Source organism: Danio rerio, chromosome 10 (assembly GCF_052040795.2).
Source record: "Danio rerio strain M-AB ecotype USA chromosome 10, GRCz13ab, whole genome shotgun sequence".
NCBI lineage: Eukaryota > Metazoa > Chordata > Actinopteri > Cypriniformes > Danionidae > Danio > Danio rerio.
The window spans coordinates 33,523,176-33,550,072 of record NC_141030.1 but is presented as its reverse complement, the minus strand read 5'-3'; the positions used below and the strand labels follow the sequence as shown (position 1 = coordinate 33,550,072).

General features: G+C 33.6%; 3 protein-coding genes across 9 annotated transcripts; 2 read left to right on the top strand and 1 right to left on the bottom strand.

Moving 5' to 3' along the window:
* Positions 1-479: 479 nt before the first annotated feature.
* Positions 480-1,380, bottom strand: h2ax1 (H2A.X variant histone family member 1). The gene is given in 1 exon segment (NM_001005967.1): positions 480-1,380. A coding segment is annotated over 1 exon segment (387 nt). The 5' UTR covers positions 1,310-1,380; the 3' UTR covers positions 480-922.
* Positions 1,381-1,599: 219 nt separating this feature from the next.
* hist2h2l (histone 2, H2, like) lies at positions 1,600-2,423 on the top strand. Its single transcript, NM_200117.1, has one exon. It carries the CDS (start codon positions 1,640-1,642, stop codon positions 2,018-2,020), a length of 381 nt encoding a protein of 126 aa, NP_956411.1. The 5' UTR covers positions 1,600-1,639; the 3' UTR covers positions 2,021-2,423.
* Positions 2,424-6,296: 3,873 nt separating this feature from the next.
* Positions 6,297-24,947, top strand: si:ch73-261i21.5. Of its 7 annotated transcripts, none has more exons than XM_087270902.1 (13): positions 6,297-7,380; positions 8,920-9,200; positions 10,908-10,983; positions 11,076-11,181; positions 14,206-14,432; positions 16,647-16,871; positions 19,174-19,246; positions 19,823-19,920; positions 20,118-20,198; positions 21,281-21,452; positions 21,535-21,643; positions 24,337-24,360; positions 24,437-24,947. In XM_087270902.1, the coding sequence occupies exons 5-13, from the start codon at positions 14,311-14,313 to the stop codon at positions 24,586-24,588; spliced, it is 1,056 nt and encodes a 351-aa protein (XP_087127028.1). In that variant the 5' UTR covers positions 6,297-7,380; positions 8,920-9,200; positions 10,908-10,983; positions 11,076-11,181; positions 14,206-14,310; the 3' UTR covers positions 24,589-24,947. The 7 variants fall into 7 exon arrangements, with proteins under 7 accessions (XP_087127028.1, XP_087127026.1, XP_087127030.1 ...); XM_087270900.1 differs by having other exon boundaries at positions 7,236-7,380; positions 9,020-9,200; positions 16,687-16,871; XM_087270904.1 differs by having other exon boundaries at positions 7,236-7,380; positions 9,020-9,200.
* The last annotated feature ends 1,950 nt before the right edge of the window (positions 24,948-26,897 follow it).

Here is a 26,897-nt window from a genome sequence, read left to right as displayed (position 1 = left end):
TACTGATAAGACATTTATTCTTTAGAAATTCTTTGTAGCATTTGTTACTTTTATTATTTTTGATAAAGACAGTAAATATTTTATTTGCTAGTGGGTTATAAAAACATCAGCAAATTTAATCGTATGTGTAGTAAATATTGTTGCTTGCTTGAGATTTTTTTTCTAACACCACAAGCACAGCACTGGTAAGTAAATATTATTACTGTTAACTTGGTGTGTTAAGTGTCATGTGATGTCAACATGGAGATGCCCACAGGACTCAATCAGCATACAAAAAATAAGCTAACTAATTAGACAATACCTTTATAACATCTTAATCACTAACCATTTTCCTGTTTTTATTATAGTGTTATTTATTTGAGAGTTTTGACAAATAAAGGCTATGTGTACCTTTCCTTCTGTAGCATAATTGGAGCTTCTGTTTCGACTATTCCAGTCATGCAGCACAATGCAGCTCAGAGAAAAACAATGAATCAAAGGTCTTTGTGCCATCCACTGGCTCTTAACATTTATTCAAACAACAACATAACCACTGAACAGCAGATTAAAGGACATGACTAGCATGTATTTTAAAGCAGTGACAAATAAAAGGCAACCAACATTGGTCCATGTACAATGAAAACACTGATGTTCATTCACCCCACAAATGGAGTAGCTGTTTTTTTTCTCTCAGCAAGGAAAGTCCACCGTGATGGCAGGTTTAATGTCTCGTGGCCATATATAGCCAGTGGTGGTGTAGGTCTCTTTCTGTTGTGTGAGGGAGTGCGTCAGTCCAAAACATCAAAAAAAAAAAAAGAAACGAAAGTTTACAAGATGCAGCTGTCGTCTTCATTAAAACAAACACAATAAACGTGAAGTAGGGAACAGAACATTACTCGGACTAGCTGCGTTTGTGTCATTGTCCATGGTCGCGAAGCCCCGTTTACTTGCTCTTGGCTGGCTTCTCGGTTTTCTTGGGCAGCAGCACTGCCTGGATGTTTGGGAGCACTCCGCCCTGGGCGATGGTAACGCCGCCTAAAAGCTTGTTGAGCTCCTCGTCGTTTCGGACAGCCAGCTGTAGGTGCCGGGGGATAATTCTTGTTTTCTTGTTGTCCCGGGCTGCGTTCCCGGCCAGCTCGAGGATCTCAGCCGTCAGGTACTCCAGGACAGCGGCCAAATACACGGGGGCTCCTGCGCCTACGCGCTCGGCGTAATTTCCCTTGCGTAGCAATCTGTGTACACGTCCGACTGGAAACTGAAGTCCAGCTCTGGATGAACGAGATTTGGCCTTCGCGCGGGCCTTTCCTCCGGTTTTACCTCTTCCAGACATGTTTTGACAACAAAGGAACCGGCTGTTTGGCTGGTAACGTCCTGTTTGGTGCTGTTGGTCAAATGCGCTTTCGCTTATGATGTAAGCAGGGATTGGTATTTATACCCGGACGTGTTCTCTGACTGGATGGATGCAGTGTAAAGCAACCGACCAATCGTAGCGTGAACCTCAGTCCGTGACGTTCAAATGTTGTCCTATGAGAACAGCGATTTTCCTTACTCCTATTTGCATGCCGACTCTATAAATAAGGGGCAGAAATATACGCAGCGCGTTCGCATACCTTAACCGTCCCGTGACAGCTGAGCTGAGCTTTCGTGATAAATCGACACGATGCCCGAACCTGCGAAGTCAGCGCCCGCTCCCAAAAAAGGCTCTAAAAAAGCTGTCACCAAGACCCAGAAGAAGGGGGATAAGAAAAGGCGTAAGACCAGGAAAGAGAGTTACGCCATTTACGTGTACAAAGTACTAAAACAAGTCCACCCGGACACTGGCATCTCCTCAAAGGCGATGGGCATTATGAACTCATTTGTAAACGACATCTTCGAGCGCATCGCCGGAGAAGCGTCGCGCCTGGCGCATTACAACAAGCGCTCCACTATCACATCCCGGGAGATCCAGACGGCCGTGCGCCTGCTCCTGCCCGGGGAACTGGCCAAACACGCAGTGTCTGAGGGCACAAAGGCCGTGACCAAATACACCAGCTCCAAGTGAAAGTGAGCGGCAGACGGACTGGACTGTATTCTTATGGATGGCAGATGAAAACCGTCCGCATGAAGGACCTCTGGTACATCTTGAGCTCTGGAGGAGCACATACACACGGTGCTTTCCATCTGTAACACAACATTCACCTGAGGTTGTTCCTGTTTGATCGTATTTGCACGTGTGATGAACACTTGTTATGTACTATTCTGGCATATGCCCGTCATTTGTTTACCCATGTGGCTGTAAAGTCAAACTGCTGGAGGAAATCACTGTGGCTTTGGTTTTTATTGATTCTTGTTGACAAAAATTTGCTGTACTGTATTCATACCGAAGAAAATGTCTTAAGCCTAAATGTTTCTTCATACATTACCTTGGTATTATTTACCCCAAATAAATACACTGGTTAATTGTAGCCGTCTTCCTGTCATGTAATATGTAGCTTATTACATGGGCAAAAGAGAGCTTGCAAAGTATCGTTCGTTTCCGCAGTATTTATTCAGAGGATGCTGAAATGGAGGTATTTTTGCAACACTGTTGCCGTATCTGTGCAAAAGTTTAGACGTGCACCAATAGACACTTGAATTGTGAACAGAAGTCGTCTTAGGATGTAACCATAGCAACAGTAAGGCAGGCTGGTTGAGTATTGGAGGACTCATGAACAAAACAGAAACTGTAAATTATTATTCTCGCACACACATACATACAGCCATCAAACTATTCTCCTTGTTCGATTGAAGTCTTTTAATTTGCAACCAATGAACGTTTTATTTAATTGAATACGAATGTATGCATACAATTGGGTGAAAATGAATCGAGTAAAATGTACAGTTACTTAAATTAATGTAATAATCTTTTTTACAAACCTTAAAACGGCTATATGCAGAACTAAAGCCTATGGCAAGCCTTTTAATAAAAAATATATATATATTTATTTTCATGCTAAAATTGGTTATCTTTTATTTTAGCACTGTGATGCTTTTTTTTTTAGAGGACCTATAACCTTTTGAAGAGACACTAGTACTCTACATGCTTTTGTTTATTTAGCTGGCCTACGTTTGTACTTCAGGTGAATAATTATTCTGTGCAAGTTAATCCACTAAAAAATGTTTGTTTCGGTAATCTTCAATCAAATCTGACTGTTTGCTTCCGAGTTTGGAAGCGCAGTGCTATTCCGTTGACAGCTTCAGCCACTATATTCTTAACCACGCCCCTTTTTATCTTTAGTTTGCTTTAATGAAAGAATGTGCCCCGCCCCCTACTCATTCAGTTTCAGTTTTAAGCACCTTCTGAACCACAATTCTCAGCAGGTTCACGTGAACTTTAAATAGATATTAACATTACTTGCAATATTACTTAGTACAATTCTATTACTCCATTATAATATGCATTTAGCACCTATTATGATATTACTTATTCATTATATGCCAGTGCTTATTTCTAAAGTGACTCGTAACTATTTTGTTCTTTGTAGTAACAAGTTTTGTGGGGTATCAGTTAATCAGCTTTGACTTAATATATTTACTAACCATTTGTATGTATAATGTAGCTTTAATTCAAGAGTTCAAAGATTCCCTTGATAGTACTAAAGAGGTAATTTCAGATTATAAGGAAGTTCATCTCATACAATCTGTTCTGTGTGATTTCATCCGTCTTGTGTTACTCAGACACATAATGGAGGAGGAGATTTGATCATGATGCCCCTGCAGGCATAGGGAAAGGATAATACGCACGATCATGTTTTGACATTTGGCTTTGAAAAAGAGAGCAGAAATGCGTATAGTGCGCATCAAGTATCCAAATATGCGCAATGAATAAAGTACTTGAAGAAAATTAATACCTTAGTGTTTGGTATTAGTTTGCAAATAATTCAGTAGATGTGAATCATGATACTATATATATATATATATATATATATATATATATATATATATATATATATATATATATATATATATATATATATATATATATATATATATATATGTCCTTTTTTCTACAACCTTCGATTTAAAATGTCATACAAATATTTAAGTAAATATAAAACAAGGTGATTTGAATTCCCAACCTTAATGATTATTAAATGATGATTTATTTATTTATTCATTTATGGTCCTGTTCATAACTTTCCGTGTTCTGTTTGTTTACTGCTAATGCCGTTACAAATTGTGAAAATAACTGTTTGATTAAATGAAGACCAAACAGATTCCTCTGATTACATCCGTGTTTTTGATTTCAGCAAATCAGCTTTATTGAATGGAAACCATTATCTTTGTGTGAGTCCAACATTGCACAAGAAAACATGCAGTAAAAAACTGAGACGTGATCCGAAAAGGCAAGGTGTCAAGGAGTGGTTTTTGAGTAACCTGCTGAGTAATTTCTGTTCATGCTTTGGCCTCTGAATTTACCTGATATAAACCCAATTGAAATTTACTGTTAAAATATGCTGCATGCATATCATTAAGATAACCAAATTAAACAAACAATAAGTAAAAATAAAAAACGACAATATGGTGTTTATAAATACACTCACCGGCCACTTTATTAGGTACATCTTACTAGCATCATGTTGGACCCCCTTTTGACTTCAGAGCCTTAATCCTTCATGGCAAGGATTCAACAAGGTACTGGAAATATTCATCAGAGATTTTGGTCCATATTGACATGATAACATCATGCAGATGCTGCACATCCATGATGTGAATGTCCTGTTCCACCACATCCCAAGGGTACTTTATTGGAATGAGATCTGGTGACTGTGGAGGCCATTTAAGTACAGTGAACTCATTGTCATGTTCAAGAAACCAGTCTGAGATGATTCGTGATTCATGGCATGGTGTGTCCTCCTGGAAGAAGCCATCAGAAGATGGGTACACTGTGTTCAAAAAGTAAATGGCATGGTCAGCAATGCAATGAAGGCTGTGGCGTTGACAGAATGCTCAATCGGTACTAATGGGCCCAAAATTGTGTCAAGAAAATATCCCCCACACCATTACACCATCACCACCAGCCTGAACCTTTGTAACTGGCAGGATGGATCCATGCTTTAATGTTGTTGATGCCAAGTTTTGACCCCACCATCCGAATGTCCCAGCAGAAATCGAGACTCATCAGACCAGGCAACATTTTTTCCAATCTTCTATTGTCCAATTTTGGCCTCAGTTTCCTGTTCTTAGCTGACAGGAGTGGCACCCTGGTCTTCTGCTGCCATCCACCTCGAGGTTCGTCATCTTGTGCGTTCAAATATGGCCTCTTTTGAGATGCCTTTCTGATGCTTGGTTTGAACTGCAGCAAATCATCTTGACCATGTCTACATGCCTAAATGCATTGGGTTGCTGTCATGTGATTGGCTGACGAGAAACTTGCGTTTACAAGCAGTTGGTGCTGGTGGGTGCATATTAAGAAAACTATCTATGAGGTCAATATACAAAACTGGAATGTTAATACAGATGAAAAGAGAGGGTTAGATTCTTGCAGATGTGTGTTTAGATGGAATATGGCTTGGAGGAGAAAGAAGGTTATTGTTATTTCTGGCTGTTTTGGTGCTCCAGTGCTCTGTAGAGCCAGTCAGATGGCAACAGTTCAAGTGGAGAGTGGGCTGGGTGAGGGGTCCAGAATTAATTTTCAATCCCTTTTCCTCACTGAATCTGTAAAGCTTTCGGATGTTAGGCAGAAGGAAATGGGTCTGATCTGGTAGCTGAACCAAACCAGAAGCTAGATAGACTCAGTAGCTGTTTTCATCCAAAGATGTAAATTAGAGTTAGGTGCAGAAGTAGAATATCACATAAAACAGTTGCAAATAAAGCACCGTTTCTATACAATCAGTCAAGAAGAACAAAATTGTCACTTCCTGATAAATTGGAGCCAAATATTAAAGAAAAATGTAATTAGCTGAGGTATAAGAGAAACCACTGTAGGCCTTTTTTCTTATATAATAAATTACCTGCATCTCAGAAGACAAAGACGAAATGCAATGAGCGCGCTGTGACTTTTGGAGGAGCTAGAGCCCTCATTCTTACACACTGGTAAGAATGCTGAACCACTTTGATGGACCAAAACAAAATTTCAGATGTTGAAAGGCAGGCTGGTCCAACAAAAGATAAATGAAACAATGTCTAAGGAATCAAATAGCCAGACAAACGGCACCTTAGCAGGTCATGTACTACATTGTTCTTTCCTCGTGTACTTTTAAGAGGGTCTGCCTTTGTTAAATCGATGCTCTGAAGACGGCAGGCTTTGTCTGAAAAGATGTGATACCTGTTTTTAAAAAAAAGCAGAGCTTTCTCACGAAGACGGCATGTCTGAAATCACCTGCGCTAAAAACAGGCTTTGAGAGTATGTGCGTGTTTTATGAAAAATAACATGAATGGATTAGACAACTAATACCAGTTATTGTTGGGTTAGGGCGTCATGATGATCTTCATTTTGTTCATTTAAAATCTATAAAATTGTTCAGGTTGATGAAATTGCTGTTTGTTTAAATTGTATTGTTGTTTTGTGAAGTAAACTGCACTCCCTCTTGTTCTATCCCATTTGACTTTTAACACAGAAGATAATTCGAAGAAAGTTGGAAATCTTCTAATTGACTTCCATAGTAGGAAAACCAAATACTGTTTAAATCAATGGTTACACTCTTCCAACATTCTTCAAAATATCTTCCTTTGTGTTCAATAGAACAAACAATTTAAATTAGATTGAAACAATTCACTTTCATCCACTACTGTACATATAAAGATTTTGATTAATGTTCAGTTGGTTTAATGTATTTAGAAACATGAACTAAACATTCAGATGATCTGAATGACCCCCCCCCCCCCCATTTTCAAAGGATTTGTTTTATTTTTTTGTCCTGTACACAACTTTAGTAAACAACAAAAATAGAGTTGTTCATTGTTAGTTTTTTTTTTTAACAAGCACATCTTTGGATTTCAATAACACATTAGTAAATGCTGAACTATGATTAATGCAGTTGTTCAAGTATTATTCATACCTAGCCTATAGTAAATAGATCAACTAAATGTATTAACTAATTGTAAAGTGCAGTGAGCACATTTTTTAATGAATTTAAATCAAGAAAACACTTTTTTTTCAACAAATAAATATTTGTAATCCTTTTAAAATAGTCTGACTAAACTAACAATTTTGGACTCTAACTCCAATAAAACAGTAAAATCTGTTAAAATTTTTTTTTTTTTTTTTTTTTTTTTTTTTTTTTTTGCTTTCGAAGCATGTCATCTAATGTGAGGCATACTATCCATATCATTGGACATTATTTGTCCATTCAATTGGCAGTATGGCTCTGTCTGCTGTAATTTGAAAAATATCGTCTACGCTGACGAAAAGTATGGCTGTTCTTTGTTCCGGACACAGAAGTAAGTTACATTTTTAATGTTTTTTTTTCACATTATTGACAATATCGCACAGATTGTATAAAAAAGAAGCAATTTTTTTTTCTAATTAAAGTTACATATTAATTGTACGTCACTTTGGACAAACGCATCTGCTAAATGTCTAAATGTGTATGGTAGAATTGCAAGCTTTAAATGAAGATTCGTTCATATGTTCAATATAATAGAAGGTAGTTTATTATAATGGCTAATGGGTTCTAATAAAGTGCAGTCTATAAAACTAAAACCTCAAAAATAAAGTTGAACGTTAATCTTTTTAACTTTGTAATATTCAGAAGTAGCCATTTGTATTATTTTTAATTTCATGTTGGTATATTTTTTTTAAATTGCTTTGACCTATGTCTGAAAACGTTCCCCTATATACATTTCTGGAGATCGCGAAATGTGTCCCAGGAGATGTTGACCTGCTCAATGAAAATCGGATGATTAAGTACATTTATAAATCTGACATAACTTGATCAGAAATCTAAAAAGGGGAGAAAAAGATTAAGCCATTAATAGAAAGTAATACTGTGATTAAAAGAGTCTTGCAGGTTACAGTGCAATATTTATTTTTTATTTCAGCCATACTAACATAACAGCACCATTGTGGTCCAGTGGTATGCACGTTGCATTTATGACACTAATGACCTGTGTTCTAATCTTACTGGAGTAATTATTTATTTATTTACTTCATTTTCATTGTTAAGGCATATAATACTGATAGGGTTGTTGAACATCTGAAGTTCTAAAGCAGCTGTTTTCTTGAAAAGACATGATAGTGTCATTAGAAACTGAATTGGAAATGACCTTATTTTAATATAGTCAGTCGTGAACTGAGGAGGGCCGGTCTAAGGCTTGAAACTCCAGGGCTGAAAAAGAGTCCCACTCCGACCCTGCACCCACCCCCTTTCCTAAAGCCAACCAAAAGTGTTTTTAAAAGCAATCCAAAAAAAGAAAAGCCCCCCTGATTTTTCCTACATTTTCAGACCTTACCACGTTTTTACCCTGTTATTTACTTGTTTATTTAATTTAGTTTTTTGTTTTAACTGCTTTCTGGAACTGTTCTTAAACCTCGTCTTAGTGATCAACTACTCTCTGCGTCTCAAGTCTGCCTATGTACGTGGCAAGCCACTGGACAAACTGGCAACATGCAGCAGAAAAGCCGTTCATATAGAGATAAGCGGTCAGCTGGTAAGCGAGAAAAGAAACGGCAACATATATGTACCACCCCGCAGCGTTTGCTGTAAAGTTGAAATGCAGCCATTTGTACTTCTGGCTATGTAATTTGTGATCTCCAGAAATGTATACGGGGACATTTTCAGAATAAGTCTATGTTGATTAACTTGTACACAAAATTAATAATGTTGACATATTTACTATATTTAAGTCTCAGTTATGGAAGCCTTAGGATCAGAGGAAATGCACTTTCACATTTTCATATCCTGGTCAGAAGGGCTTCATTTTATTATTTAATGAAATGAACATGAATGTCCTGTTGTAAACCACTTTTGTCTCCAACAGGACACATTTGCTGCATAATGTGCTTTTATAATGGCACAGTAAAGTGAAGCGTGTTACACAGTGATATAATGCATTAGTGGAATATGACTCTATGCTGAAGACAGCTACCTGATTAACGTGAGCTGTACACCTGATGCTGAGCTTGTGCTGATGATGTTCCTCCTCTGACTGCCGTGTTTCTGGTGCCTCCCTCACACATACAGACAGGAGGAGACCAGTATAAATAGCACATCATCACAAACACTGACAAAAGACACACGAGAAGAAACCAGGACAACAAGGTACTGTGTGTTCATCATCATATAGTATTAATAGGACGAATATGTTATAACTTTTTAAATCAAATATATTGACAATTTATTGTTATAATCATCTGTCTGTCTGTCTGTCTCTATCATTGTATCATTCTATCCATCTTTCTATCTGTCTCTCTGTCCGTCCGTTCATCTATCACGTTCTATCTATTGTTCTGTCTCTAGCATTATATCGTTCTATCCATCCATCTGTCTGTCTGTCCATCCATCTATCGTTCTGTCTCTTGCATTATATCATTCTATCCATCCGTCTGTCTGTCTGTCCATCTATCGTTCTGTCTCTTGCATTATATCATTCTATCCATCCGTCTGTCTGTCCATCCATCTATCGTTCTGTCTCTAGCATTATATCGTTCTATCCATCTCGTCATTTCATTTGTCATTCTCTATATTTCCCTCCAAATTCCCTTGTGTTTATCTTAGGACAATTTAATGATAACTTTAATAAATTGTATCATTTTTATGAGCCTGTAAAGTGAACTTTTTTTTTTAAATTCTTTTTTTTTTGTTTCTTTCTTTTTTTAATTCATTTATTCATATTAATTTTGTTTATTTCTTTAGTTTTTCAATTCTTTAGTTTTTATTTTTAGTTATTTTCTTTCCTTTTTCTCTAGTATTACTTTATTTTTTATTCATTTATGCAAATTCATCTCATTAGTTTGTGTCTGTCTTTGATATTTTTCTTTTTCTTTTTTATTTTTTTTTTGTTTATTTAATTATTCGTTTATTGATATTCATTTTGTTTGTCAATTTCTTTAGTTAAATTTTCTTTGATTGTTTCTTTCTTTTTTCTTTATTTTTGTTTCTTTAATATTTAATCATTTATTAATATTCATTTCATTTATTTCTTGTTTTTTCATTGCTTTGTTTTTTCTTTTTGTTTTTTTTCCCTTCATTTTAGTTTCTTAATTTTTTTATTTTTCTTTGTTTGTTTATTTCTTTAGATTGTTTCATCTTTCTTCGACTGTTTCGTTTTTCTTTTCCTTTTTTTCTTTTTTATTCTTTTATTCATACTCCGTTTGTTCATTTCTTTAGTTTGTTTCTTTCTTTGTTTCTTTTTTTCTTTTCCTTTTTTTCTATCTTCATTTTTTATTTTATACATTTAGTAATATTCATTTAGTTTATTTCCTTTTTTTAATTTCTTTAGTTTTTTCTTTCTTTTCCTTTTAATCTTTTCTTTTTCTTCATTTTTGTTTCTTAATTTTTTTCTTTATTTGTTTATATTCATTTCGTTTGTTCATTTCATTGATTTGTTTCTTTCTTTGATTGTTTTTTATTTTCTTTCTTAATTTTTCTTGTTTTAATTTTAATTTATTTATTAATATTCACTTTTTCTTTCTTCATTTTTGTTTCTTTACTCATATGTCCTATTCATTTATTCTTTTATTTCCTGTTCACTTAGTTTATTTCATTTTTTCCATTTCTTTCTTTTTTTGTTTGTTTGTTTTTGTCTGTCTGTCTGTCTGTTTGTTTGCTTTTTAGTAATCATCCATTCCTTCAGTTTTTTAATCTATCCAACCATCTGTCTCACCATTCATCTTTCATTCTATCCCACTTTCCATTTGGTTTCATCTATTTTTCTACATCATGTCTATCTGTCTAATTTTATCATTATTAGTAGTATTAACATTGAAGTAATGTAATGCTTGAAATAATCTGTTTCTCTGTCCCCAGAATCCTCATTTATTTTCCCACTCGAGCAGAACACCTGCATGTGGAACTGAACACCTGTAGCGTGAGTGATCCACCCGTAAGTGTTTGTCTTTTTTCCCCCTTTAATGTCTGCTTTGGAGTAAATCAAGGTCAGCCTGTTCTTGTGCTGTGTGGGATTTTCCCCTGCAGCCACACAGCATCATGTGGCCTGTCCTCCTCGTGTATCATCTTGTCCTGATTCTGCAGTTGGAGGCTCAGAGTCCCTGCCTCACCCATCCTACATTCAGAGAGCCAGGTGAGTCAGAAAGATCCAGATGCATCCTTATAATTCTCTCCTTGCTCTCAGCTTTCAGCATCTTTAGAAGCACAGAGGAACCTGAGACCACCTGGCAATACTGGACCTGTATTTAGTTTAATATGTGCAGTATTGTTTTAATGACGTGTCCTTCTTTAGTTGTGGTTTTAAATGTCGCAGTAGTGTGTCAGAATGAACAACAAACATTTTCTGAATAATATTATGAAAGGATTAGACAACTATAGGAAGGTGTTGATTTATGGAAGGTGTCACGGTGCTTTAAAAAACACAATACTTTAGAGCAGGGGTTCTCAACCTGTTTCACTTCGGGCCCGCTTCTTTCTTTGATCAATTTTTGAAGTCCCACCTGTCTGACATGTTCTCTAATTTTTTTTGTATGAAATTCTCATTTAAAGCTTTATTTATTAACAAATAATGTATTATATTATATTATTTTTTTACAAATATATATTATACATTTGTTGTGCCCTCCATTATTTTCTATTATCAGCATTTTATATATATAAAAATTATATATATATATATATATATATATATATATATATATATATATATATATATATATATATATATATATATATATATTTTTTTTTTTTTTTTTTAATGCAATTTTATATAAAACTAAAACTATATTATATATAATTGTATTTATTTTTTTATTTTATATACATTTAAATATATCAAAACTAAACAGACAAATGTAAAATAAAGTTAAACACCCTAAATCTGTTGAAACGAGTCGATCTGATTGCAGTTGAGATTCAAGCTGGATATTATTGGTCTGAAGCTCATAAGTTTATTTTACATTCTATGGCAGAAACACCATTCGGTGAGCCTTGCTAGATCCTCATGTGGTGCGCGTCCTTTATAAAACACTCACAGGACATTAATTTAGACAACTATGCAGATGTATTAAATAGTTCACACAAAATTACACAAAGATAGACTTTCACTTTCACTTCATGCATAGTTTGAACAGACATGCATGAACTCAATCGAGCTGTTTTTGCGCTTGTTTTGAGTTTGAAGTGATCAATCAGAGAACAAATAAATTAATATAAAAATATAAATTAAATTAATTTAAAATAAATTACTAGATAAGTTATTAAATTTTTTTGGTTTAATTTTTCTTTAACTGAATCATATTTATATAGTAATTTATCCCTAATAACACAACTCTTTACCAATTGTTTTTTATGAACAACTGATCTAATTTAATTTGTAATTGTTTAATTTGTTTAATTTTGTTGAGGGTGAACTGTCCTACAAATGCCCCAATAGCATTATATACACTAAAAATATCTGTTAAATAACAGGTTCAGTATTTTGTGGTTTACATGGTGTTTTTTGTTTATTTAGGCTACTGCAGTGAATTGCATTATGGGATGTTGATCTCTGCTTTGTCAACTTTCAACACTGTAGATTGACAAAGTGACTTTTATTGGCATTTTAGTAGTTTGAGATATAATATTGTTAAAGAAAATAATATAGAGAGAAGTGTCAAATAAAATAACAGAAAAAAATGCAGATTGTAACCAGGTTTTTGTACTCTATTTACAACACAAACACAGACAATATATAATTTCAAAGTAGTAAATTTGTCACTTTTAAACTTTGGAGGAAAGACTAAAAATCCCATTAAGCAAATCAAAAGCATAAATAAGTGGAAAAAAAATCAATCACCAAATATAAAAAACTGTTAATTTACAAATATTTTACTGTGAATTTCAGTTTAAACTACAAACAGCACTGCTTTTATGAATTTTATTAAATAACTTTAATTTTGTTGAAATTTTTAAACAATTTTTATTTATTGTTGATTTAAGGAATGTGTCACAATGGTCTTGTTTTCTTTCACAAAAAAAAAAATAGTTTAGAGTGATTAAAATACTTAATTTATTCTTTTTTTGACTGATTTTTTTTTTATTTTATAAATAGTTTTTATATCCTTATTAATCCATAATGGCACAACTATTTACTATATTAAGTGTTTCTATGAACAGCTGATCTATTTTTATATAAATTTTTATATAAATTGATTGATATATATATATATATATATATATATATATATATATATATATATATATATATATATATATATATATATATATATATATATATATATATATATATATATAGGAGGGGGGATGTCCACCTTGTGCAGTTTCCATTTGGATGATGCAACGGCAGCCACAAAATAACGGCGCCAGTGCGCTCACACACCAGCTATAGTTTGAGACAGTGATAGAGCCAATTTAGTTGATGGGGATGATTGGGTGTAAGGGCTGATGGAAGGAATTTGGCCAGGACACCGGGGTTGCTACTTTTTACGAGAAGTGCCATGGCATTTTAATGACCACAGAAAGTCATGATTGCAGTTTAACGGCTCATCTGAAAGATGGTGCTCACTGACAGTATAGTGTCCACGTCACTATACTAGGGCATTAGAACTCACACAGACAGCAGGTTGAGCACACCCTGCTGACCTCACCAACACCACTTCCAACAGCAACCTAGCTTTCCTGTGTGGTCTCCCACCCAGGTACTGACCAGGCTCAGCCCTGCTTAGCTTCAGTGAGAGACCGCTATTGGGCTGCAGGGTGATATGGTGAATAAGAGAGATTAAATTACTAGAAGTGTTGTTTAATTTTAAGGTCGAATTAGATTTTTAAAAATCACATTTGTATTCTCATTTATCTTTACATAAAGCAGCTATTTACTAGATTAAACTTGTTTTAAAACAACTTAATTTTCTCATTATACAGCATATTACGAAAACGTAATAAATATTGTATCTATTTCTTAACACATGAAAAAGTTCAATCAAAAATACTTAAAATTTTATTTGGAACCATAAAGAAACCCAATATTTTATTTTCCTTGCAGGAAAATAGGTTAATGAATGTTGATTTTTGGCTGAACTGTCCTTTTAAATGTCCTGGTAGCCCTATGGATTTCAGTAAAAAAAAAAAAAAAAAACGTCATTGTTTTATTATACAGATAACTCGGACATCACGGTGATGTGTGGCACGAACAGGATAGATCTGCAGATTTTGTTGTGTCCCATGTATTTCAATGGATACAGTGAATCGATGGTGGCTCTGAATGGTCAGTTCTCCACACCTGAATGCAGAGGAATTGCAGACTGGTTCGTCGACCCTCCTGTTGTCAGATTCCAGTTCTACATCACTGAGCCATACTTGTCTATTTGCTCCAATAAACTCACGGTAGTAGACTTTTTTTTTATGGACATTATGAAAACAATAAGTATCATATTGAGTATATACATTTATACATATCATGCAACTCAATGTTTTGATGGGTTAGTTAGAGCACTGGTTCCTAAGTTTACAAAGTGGGGAACATAGCAATAAAGTAAGATGCAGCAGATTGATTTTACAGCACAAGGTTCAACTTTAACACTTATACGCGCTCGTGTACTATAAAAAAAGGCCACAACTAAACATGGAGGATGATTTCCAAATCAAAATCTCCTAAACAACCTAATGATGACTAATAAAGATAATATGGTTGTTAGACTGCTGCACTAATTTTGTGTTGTCAAAATGCTCATGTTCATATAGTTCTCTAATGTTTGTATGTTTATAACCACCTTGTGTCTAGGGGGGTCACGACTTAACTGGAATTGTTATTTTGGGCATCGCGGTCTAAAATGTTTGGGAACCCCTGGGTTAAAAATGTTTAAACATTTTTAGAAGTGAGACAACAACAACAACGAAAAAGAGCTATATTGTTATGTTTAATGTATATTATTTATTCAAATAATTTTCTTCCCTTTTAAATTGTTTATAATAATAGTACTAAAAATTGTAAATGTATTATTTGAATAATAATAATAAAAAAAATTATAGTAATTCATCAGGTACAAAAAAAGCCATAAAAAAACAAAAACAAATATGTGTCCAAACTGCTTAATTGTTTTTTTAAATATAATGTTGTTGTTTTTTTTACTATTAGGTTATTCTTGTAATTATATTATTATTATTATTATATTTGTATTATTATTTTATTATTATATTATTATTATTCATTCATTTATTTTATTTTCGGCTAAGTTCTTTGATTATTCTGGGGTCGCCACAGTGGAATGAACCACCAACTTATCCAGCATATGTTTTACGCAGCAGATGCCCTTCCAGCTGCAACCCATCATTGGGAAACATCTATACACACTCATTCACACACATACACTACAGACAATTAAGCTTACCCAATTCATATACCACACGTTTTGAACTGTGTGGGAAACCGGAGCACCCGGAGAAAACCCACGCAAACACGAGAAGAACATGCAAACTTCAAACAGAAACACCAACTGACCCAACCAAAGCTCGAACCAGCGCCCTTCTTGTTGTGAGGCGATCGAGCTACCCACTGCGCCACCATGCAGCCCAATATTATTATTATTATTATTATTGTTATTATTATTATTAATAATGATGATAATAATAATAATAATAATAATAATTTTGGTTTTAATAGATTTGACTAAAATACTAGAATTTATAGACAAACTTATTTAAAAAAATAAATATTTTATAATTATTATTATATATAGTTTGCCTAGTTTTTAATTAATTAAATAATTTAAAATATATCCTTTATTATGTGGCCTAATAATAGACTTTATATACACTGTAATTATGGTGCAAATTACAGTGGGGTTTGAACCCCTAATTAATTCTTGATCGCCCCTAAAGAACATCAAAAAATGTATGGGGGATCAGCCCTGGAGAGTGGAAGTTTGCTCTGATTTGTATCCTAAACAATATCATTAATAATTAAAATGATAGTTGATATAAATATGCATTTGTGCATACCAATGTGAATGCATAATCATGTCAATATGCCTTAGCAAGAAAAATGTCATTCATCAGTCTGAAACTGGCAGATCTAGAGCACCGATCTTTTAAGTCAAATTAGATGTAAAGTTTGTATAGTTTGATCTACACTAGCCTCTGAAACAGCTAGACAGAGAATACCTTAGGTCAGAATAGATTAAACATCCCACAAAACACTGAAAACGTAAATGTTTTATTCATAAATTAGATTTAATTTATATATATATATATATATATATATATATATATATATATATATAGATAGATAGATAGATAGATAGATAGATAGATAGATAGATAGATAGATAGATAGATAGATAGATAGATAGATAGATAGATAGATAGATAGATAGATAGATAGATAGATAGATAGATAGACAGACAGACAGACAGACATTTAATTTGCTGAAGCATGTTATACAAACTAACATTGTAGAAAAAGTTCACCCTGTGATTGAATGTATAATCCGCACCCTGACTGTAATATATAATATAATATATACAGCCATTTTGCATTGTTGATCTTAAGGTATCTCTGATTAGTTGTATTGATACACCGAAGCTGTTTCTAATCTTCAGGTTAGGCTTCTGTCTTTGCATGTTCCACCGTCCTCCACAGATCAGTCAGGAGATTGGATCTGGGCTTTTCTCGGACTTCTCCAGTGTGCAGTCGGTGAACATCTCTGGAGTGGTGAACACTCAGGACCCCAACGCTGGGACCATCACTTACAAGCAGGAGATAAAGTACATGTTCTCCTGCCGATACCCACTGCAGTACCTGCTCAACAACACCGAGATCAGCGTGTGAGTGAACCAGCGCTCAAACACTATTAGTCACCAAATAAACCAGCAGATGATGTGAAGATCAGATTTCATGGAGAAATAGATTTTAGAGTTTATAATGTAATGACAATGTATTAGATAAATGATGAATTAAAGTGATTTCAATGGCTTCAGAATTTTTTGTTTTGGCTCCGTGTGTAATAAACTCAAAATAGTAGTACACAGAAGAAAAAAAAAATGATTCATTGGATTTTCAATTATTTGATAATTGGTTACAAACAACAACAAACAAACAAATTAAATTTTGTAATGTTCAACTTAATTGTTTAAATTTAGACCATATTAAATTTTGCAACCACTTACCCTAAAAAAAAATTGTAAATCCAATGAATATTTTTTTTCAGTGTAGTGAATAAAACAAAAAAATGAAGGAATGATTACATTACGTAACTGATCTTCTGAACTGGGTACAAAATAGGGGGCTAATAACTCTGACTTCTACTGTATATATGTAGTCAGAATTATTAGCCCCCGTTTCCTCAATTTCTGTTTAACAGAGAAGATTTTTCAACAATTTCTGAACATAATAGTTTTAATAACTCATTTCTAATAACTGATTTATTTTATCTTTGCCATGATGACAAATCCCCCCCCCCTTCTGTTTAACGGAGACATTTTTTTCAACATTTGTAAACATAGTAGTTTTTATTACTCATTTGTAATAACTGATTTATTTTATCTTTGTCATGATGACAGTAAATCATATTTGACGATATCTTTCAAGAAATTTCTACACAGCTTAAAGTGACATTTAAAGGCTTAACTAGGGTAATTAGGCAGGTTAGGGTAATTAGGCAAGTTAATTTATAACGATGGTTTGTTCTGTAGACTATTGACAAAATATAGCTTAAAGGGGCTAATAATTTTGACCTTAAAATAATGTTTAAAAAATTCAAACTGCTTTTACTCTAGCCAAAGTAAAACAAATAAGACTTTCTCCAGAAGAAAAAATATTATCAGACATACTGTGAAAATGTCCTTGTTCTGTTAAACATCATTAAATACACACACACACACACACACACACACACACACACACACACACACACACACACACACACACACACACACACACACACACACACACACGGATTAATAAAGGGACTAAGCCGACAAGAAAATGAATGAATGAATGAATATATATATATATATATATATATATATATATATATATATATATATATATATATATATATATACACATACATAGAGAGAGAGAGAGAGATCATTTCCCAAATGATGTTTAACAGAGCAAGGACATTTTCACAGTATGTCTGATAATATTTTTTCTTCTGGAAAAAGTCTTATTTGTTTTATTTCGGCTAGAATAAAAGCAGTTTTTAATTTTTTAAAAAACATTTTTGGGACAAAATTATTAGCCCCTTTAAGCTAATTTTTTTTCGATAGTCCACAGAACAAACCATCGTTATAGAATAACTTGCCCAATTACCCTATCCTGCCAAGTTCACCTTATTAACCTAGTTAAGCCTTTAAATGTCACTTTAAGCTGTATAGAAGTGTCTTGAAAAATATCAAGTAAAATATTATTTACTGTCATCATGGCAAAGATAAAATAAATCAGTTGTTAGGTTTTTAGGTTTTTAAAATTATTATGCTTAGAAATGTGCTGAAAAAAATCTTCCCTCCATTAAACAGAAATTGGGCAAAAAATAAACAGGGGCGCTAATAATTCAGGGGGGCTAATAATTCTGACTTCAACTGTATGTATATATATATATATATATATATATATATATATATATATATATATATATATATATATATATATATATATATATATACACATACATACATACATACATACACAGACACATACATACACACACACACACACACACATTTTAGTCTTTGCCGATCTCCGTTAAAAATTACATAATGCCAATGCCAGGTTATGTATATTCTTGAGTCGCTTATTCTAATCTAAAATAGGTTTAATTAAATTAGTCCTGTTCACATCAAAGACAATAACGACAATTACTGTATTTGTTTTAAATGCTGTATAAAGGAATAGCTGATAAGAACGCAGAGGAATGAAATTACTTAAAGCACGATTCTTTTAGTTGCTGAGGGATAAAAAACATTGACAGCCAATTAAATTCTAACTGCTTTAGCACAACTTAAAAAAGCAAATGGAAGAAAACAAAAAATAAACGGCAAACAGAACGTTACAGTGCTTTGTTTTATGCTACTTCAGTTTTCGTTTTGTGTCTGAAAGTTGCTTTTCTGCTGTGTTTTGGAGCAGATCTGGAGTTAGTCTGGCCATTAAAGACAACAATGGCAGTTTTATCAGCACTCTCAGCATGCATCTTTTTGAGGTATTTTAATGCTTCTTTTGCATATCATGTGCTTTCATGACCCTGGACCACAAGATTAGTCTCATAGGACACAGGTATATTTGTGAGAAAAGCTAAATACGATGAAAGTCAAAATTATTGATTTTTATTTCATGGCAGAAATCGTTAGAATATTAAGTAAATTGTAAGAAATCGTATCCATTTTTTGATCAGCATCATCCATTGATAATAACTTAATTTGGACAACTTTAGAGGCGATTTTCTCATTATTTAGATTTATGAACCCTCAGATTCCAGATTTTCAAACAGTTCGACCATACATTAACGGAAAAATTATTTTTTTTTTCAGATTATGTATAAATCTCAATTTTTCAAAAACTTACTCTTGTTGCTGTTTTTGTGGTCCAGGGCAACATGCTGTATGTGAAATTCATTCAGAAACACTTGTCATTAGCGACATCACTGGCCGCTAAGTGAACTGCAGAAAGCAATTTAAAGGGATAGTACACCCGCAAAAAAGCTCGTTTTCTCACGCTTATGAATTTCATTTGCATGTGTTTATCTCGGTCTGTCTGTCTGTGTGTGTCTGACTGAAAGGATTTGGCATATACAACTCGTCTCTCCATTCCTCCAGTGGGTCTCAATCTGAAGACCAGGGTTTTTGTGGAAGTTCGAGCTACTAATCTCACCCACAGGTAAACTGATCGATTTTAGCTGAGCTGTATTATTCATTGTATGATATTCTGTGATATAAGATGCAAAATGAGCTTTGGGGAGCAATCTGACTCCTTTAAAAAATTAAACATTTTCTAACAGCCTAAAAACAAATAAAGCACATAATTAATATATATGTATATTTATATGTTTTTTTTTTTTTTTTTTTTTTTTAAAGGTTTAATGTTTTGTTGGATCGATGTTATGCAACCACTAGTCCTTATCCAGAAAACAGCACATCATTTGACCTGTTCATTGGGTAAGTGAAGACTTACATCTTTCTCATTTACTCATTTTTACACAATTAATTTCTAATACGCAATTTTTTACTCTAAACAAAAATGTCTGCTAAGTTCCAATGCAGATTTTGTAAAAAAAAAAAAAAAAAAAGTGATTCTTAGTTATATTCAATAGTCCCTTTCACACCTACAGAACTTTCCTGGAAAATTGCCACCAATCTTTCATAAAGAGATCATGTTTGAACAGGCCCTTTTTGAAATTACCAGTAAATTTGTTCTGGCAATTTTCCAGAAAGAGAAGTAGTAACATTAAAAGTTGTAGCTTTTATTTTTACTTAATGCATCTTATCCAGCCAACTTATACAGCATATGTTTTTACGCAGAGGATGCCCTTCCAGCTGCAACCCATCACTGGGAAACATCCATACACACTCATTCAAACTCATACACTATGGCCAATTTAGCCTACTCAATTCACATAGCGCATGCCTTTGGACTTGGGGGGGAAACCTACACGAACATGAGCAGAACTATCAAACTCCACACAGAAATGCCAACTGACCCACAGGCTCGAACCAGCTCCCTTCTTGCTGTGAAGTGAATGTGCTACCCGCTGCGCCAATGTGCAGCCAACACATCCCATAATTTCTAAAAAATATTAGCTTCAACCATATAGTTGATATGTCAGTTTATGGTAAACGTACTGGAATTAATACATATACTATGAAAAATCTGAAAATATGAAGTGTAAGAAAAAATATACAAAATAAAACATTTTTAAATACTAAATTTTCCTCTTTTTTTAAAGTATGCCATAAAATATTTTTAGATTCTCATTTAACATGTTTCTTGTGTGTTTCTTTTAACAATAACTACAAAATCACGTGTAGTAGTGCAACAGGAGTATGTCTGTTTGATTTCTTTGTAAGTCAACAATGCTGTGTGTGTGTGTGTGTGTGTGTGTGAGTGTGTGTGTGTGTGTGTGTGTGTGTGTGAACAGTTATTTAAAACAGTCATTATTTATAACAGTCAAAACATGGTCAACCGTTTGGTAGAGCGAGCAGTTAAAGCGACCCTCCACATTATTCTCTGTCATTCTCAGATGTTACAAAGAGCCACAGACCGTGATGTTTGTGAACGGAGAGCTTCAGACTGCACGTTTCTCCTTCGAGACGTTTCGCTTCACCGAGCACAGAAACAGGACAGTGTCCACCTCTTACATCCACTGCGCCACCAGACTCTGTGAGAAGACTTTCTGCAGATCCTTACGGCAGGTATGAGCACTGTGTAGTGTGAGTGACTGAGAGAAACATATGGCTTCAGCTAATAAAGCGAGTTTACGTGTATGTGTGTCAGAACTGCACAGTGTTAGGAAGAAAGAGAAGAGAAGTGCAGTCGGCTCAGGGAACTTCAGTCAGTGATGTCGCCACCATCACTTCTGGACCAATTGTTACCAAAGTGGACGGTAAGAACAATCAGAGGTTTATATAAGAGAAGAGAAAAGATAAATATATACAGTTGAAGTAAGGATTATTAGCCACACTGTTTTTTTTTTTTGTTTTTTTTTAATATTTCCCAAATTATGTTTAACAGAGGAAGGAAATTTTCACAGTATGTCTGATAATATTTTTTCTTCAGTAGAAAGTCTTATTTGTTTTATTTTGGCAATAATTTTTTTTTTCTGAACCATTTTAAGTTCAAAATTATTAATTATTATTACAAATATGTTTAGAAATGTGTTGAAAAAAAACTTCTCTTCGTAAAACTGAAATTGGGGGAAAAAATAAACAGGGGGGCTAATAATTCTGACTTCAACTGTACATATATTTTCACAGTGACATTGTGTATGCAGATTATAGTAGAATATATAATTGTTTTCACAATTTAAAAGACTCTAAGACAATTCTAACTAAGATTTCATAACTTCAAATCAGATTTACATTTTCCCTCAGAATTCTGTCTTGTTTTTTGCAGTTGTGAGACGTTCTAAGTTTACATTTTACAATTCTGTAAAAAAAAAAAAAAATAAAAAAAAAAAACTAAAAAGATCTTGCAATTTTCTTTCTTTTTAAATTTTCAATTTAAATGCAATTCAACAGTTGTGTATATCTTACCATTGCAAGATTAAAAAAATAAATAAAAATCTTGCAGTTTGATGTTTTCCAACGTGGCCGAGAGAGTTAAACTTGCTGAAATTTGAGAAAACACTTGCAATTACAAAAAAAGCCAGCAAATTAAGAAAAGATCTTTACAAAAATAATGCAAGCAAATTAATAAAACGTGCTGCATTTTCTCACAACACAAATTATTTAGGAAAACGCGCTGCGTTTTCTCACAACACTTGGAAAAAGAACTGAATACAATGGAAATGTTTCAAGAGGACTTGATGGACGCTGCTGCAAAATGTTTATTGTGCCATGACTATTGCTTAGTGAAGTTGTAGGTGATTTTTGAAAGGTGAGTATTGTGTTGCATCCTCATTCCATTGCCTTTTGTATTAGCCTCAATAACTATAACCTAAATAGCAATGTCTGTCATGTTTTAGGATCCCCTTGAAACTTTTCTATAATGTTCTGTGTTATCTGAAAGTGTTGTGAGAGAATGCAGCGCATTTTTGTAAATTGTTTTCTAGGTGTGAAAATGCAGCACTTTTTAGAAATTTAATTTTTTTTTAAATGTGTTGTGTTTTTCTATATTTGCTGGTGTTTCTTGTAAATGTAAAATGGGCCGGAGGTTTCAATTTTCCTGAGTTTGCAGGCGCAACAATTGGGCAGGGTTTAAGTTTTCGTATCGACATCACGGCGAGACGGCTAAAGACCATTCATTTATAGCACTAGGAGTTGTCTCTTTTATAAATGAATCAGTAAATTTAAACGCTGTGCATTGTTAGACACAACATGGAATTTCATTATTAGGGTCTATAACCCATATTAGGGGCTCTTTAAAACATGCAAATTATAGTCGAAAATAGTTTTGCTTCTATTTATTTTCCCTCACAAATTTATGTTTACATCTTGCAATTGTAACTTTTTAATATGAACTCAGAGTTGCAAGATGTGCACTTAAAATCTGACCTTTTAAGCCATTTGATTTTTTTCTTCAGAATTGTGACTTCATTTCTTGCGATTGTGGGATCTTAGGCTTGTAATTACAAATTAAATTTTTTTAACTTGTGTAAAAACTATTTTTGCAATTCAAAGCTTACATCTGTTAATTCAATGTATTTTTTCACAGTTAATATCTTTCACTTGCAAAACTGTAAGTTGTAACATTACATTTGTTGAAAAATCTAAAATTAATAAAAATCTAAATTAATTTAATTGCGAAAGAATTACCAGAATTCGCAAGTTACATCTCACAAATTTAAAGCTGTATTGGAAAACTCTGACTTTTTTTCCACAATTGTGAGAATATATTATGCAATTCAACAAAATCTATCAGTATAAACATTTTCATATAAGCTACGAGACCAAAAACACCAAAGTAAAAACCTGAATCTTGCCTTTTCCTTTAACAATTCTGGCTTTTTTTTCCCGCCTTAATTGCAATATTGATCTTAAAACCTTTCAACTGTGTCAAAACTGAAAAGTATTAAGCTGAATCTAACATTTTCCCTTCACAATTCTGATGTTTTGTGGTCAGTGAGTTGAAAGGAAGATTTAGGTTATGAGTTTTCACAAAATTTAAAGTTTTTAAGCTCAATCTTGTAATTCTGCAATAAAACTTAACAGTACAAAAAAATTATAAAATAAAATTTAAAAAAAATTGTGAAGGGAAAAGGCAAGATTGTTTTTTTTTTTTTTTTTTGTCAGATGAAGTGCAAGATTGTTCTTAAAACCTTTTAACTGTGTTAACTAAAATGTAATAACCCGAATTTCGACTTTCCCTTCACAGCTTTGACTTTTTTGTTGTTGCTAAATTGAAAGATAGACATTAAAATTCATAGATGTAAACTAAATATATAAGTTAACTCACAATTGCTGCATAAAACGATCTAAACATTTATAAATTGGAGTAAAAATATTCTACAATCATTGGTTTGCATATTAAAGTCACCATAAAAAAAAAATCGAATTAATATCACTGTTGCTTTCTTCTGGAACATTGCTTGATGTGTTGATTCATCTGTCTATATAATGGTTTCACTTTCCTTTTTAGAAGTGCTTGGTGCTGTTCCTGCAGGTATGTGTGTGTGTTTCAGTATTAGTGGTACTCATCTGAAAGGCTTGTAACATTAGTGTCTATTATATTTGTGCAGCATCTGTGAATCGCAGGCAGGAGCGGACGGTTATCGGCTTCTCCGTGGCCGCTGGTCTTTTCGGTGGACTCTGCGTCATCATGCTAGCTGTGCTAATCTATAAGATCAGCAAGAGCCGATTCAGTGTAGGAAAATCCACACTTTCCCACTGACAGTCACAATTCTGCATCCAATTCTTCCCATTCTTGTAGCTTTAGTCATGTGATAGTAGATCTGTGTCTTACAGTTTAAAACAATCTACTGAAGTACATCATACTCATGCATGCAACGATTTGTTATTCCATTGATATGTAGGCATTTTGGGGGTTTCTATATGAGGGCAAAATGTATTTTTCTAATGTTGTCATATTGAATACATTAAAGCAATACCCAAATAAGGATTTAGTTAGTTTTATGTGGATTTGTTTTTACATTGCAGGATATTTGGAGCCCAAAACGAATTTTTTTATTTATTTATTTTTTGGTCAGAATGTGGAGTTTATATTTACCAATAAACTTTTTTTTGCCTATTGAGATCTCTCCTTACTTGCAAAGAAATGAGATTTTCCCCTTCCAGAATTAGATTTTTTTTTAGTTCTGAAATAAAATAAATGATTAAAAATTAGAATAAAAAGGTCAACTCTGGGATAAAAACTTAAAACTTTGAGGCATTAAACTATTCACAATATATTTTTATTTATATGTTTTTACTCTTAAAAAAAAGAACTACAAGATCACCTAACAAGTAGCAAATCTGGCCCAGATTTGGTATAAAGCAGGTACAGCAGTCATTCGTCTGGCACTGGCATACAGCACGTGGGCCAAACATGGCCCAGGTTTGACCGAGGTGGCACCGTCTTACAGGCGGCACTCAAGACTTGGGCCTGATATGAAGTGTAGTATTTGGCCCAGATGTTAAAAATATATGTGGGTCACGCAAGTCTGGTCTATCTTGACCCATTTTTAAAATACATTTAAATTATTTAAGTAAAGAAAAAAATCTATCAATCAGGTCGCTTCAAGAAAAAGCACAGCCATAAAGCGAAATGCTTCATGGTTTATAAAAAAACATTGCAGTCGTGACACCAACATTCCTGGCCCAGTTCAGGTCCAGTTATGGGTTATTGACTTGGTTATAAACTAGTAACTTTCCATGTTTGCCTCTTAAATGGAAGCCAGACTTGTCATGCACCGTAATTCACTGCGGCATGGGCCAAGCAAATGCTGATGGTGTGGGCCAGATCTGGGCCGAGGAAATGAGTTGAGCTGTCAAAATTACCAGAAAAGAAAACATGATTCATGAAGGTAAAAGTATTCAGAATTTCAAAATGTAAAGCCTAAATTCTGGTAAACAAATGAAAAGCTAGAAATCAGAATTTATGTACTGTAATTTACAATTCTGAACTTTAAAATGTGAGGTAAAAAGAAAAGCAAGAAATAAAAATAATATGCCTTTTGTAAAACATCAACACAGAATTGATTTCTTTTTCTTTAAATTGCCTTTGGAATGTTCAGAGCAGACGTTTATTACATGAAACTATCAAAAATATATTAAAAACAATAATGTGTCATCATCAGAAAGCTCTAAGTGATGAAACTCTTTATAATGCATTTGAGTGGAAGGCATCATTTCATCATCAGTACAGTGTAAATTACGGTTTGTAGCATTATACACATTTACAGTAATCCATGAATTCAATGCAATTTCATAAATGAATAATACATCCCAAATTAACATCCTTGACTTCATTTATTTAGAGGGAAAAATATAAGCGAGGTTTTACAAACTTATTTTGAGGAACAAGTAATATAATTGATCGTGTCTGGTCTTTAATCTGTAATCATTTGTAAGCCAATTGGATAATTCCAAACTCACCATAAATAGCCCATCTAGCATCACTTCCTCGTCTTCGTTTTTTTTTTTTTAAAGAATCCCCCCCACCCATCCACCCTTTTTCTCATTTAACAAGGAGAGCTCTCAAGGACTACCTGATTTCATACCCTCTTACATGCTCATGGACCAGACTGGAATTATCTCCAACCCCAGGACATTCTTAAACCTGCTGATATTATCAGGCATGATCTAACTGAACTCTTGAGGGAAAAAAAGGTTTAATTTTTGGTGAATTTGGTCTTAAAATCAGGGATGCCAAAACTTTATCAAAGGCCAACAGCTAAACTTGATTGAGGGTGGTGGGCTGGAGGTAAATACACCAAACTGTAAAGTTGGCAGTGTAATTTCCCAATTTATTATTATAATTCAATATATGATTTAAGTAATACTATAATTTATTACATTAAAAATACTTTAATTGTATTATTAATTATACATTTTATAATGAATCAATGTCTTCCATTAAAAAAAAATGCCATTTGTAACACTAAAAAAAATAGACTTTGCAGAAGACATCAGCAAGAACCAAGGCAATGTCTGCCATCCATCAAGTGACTGTATTTACTATTATTTTTGATCGGATTGATT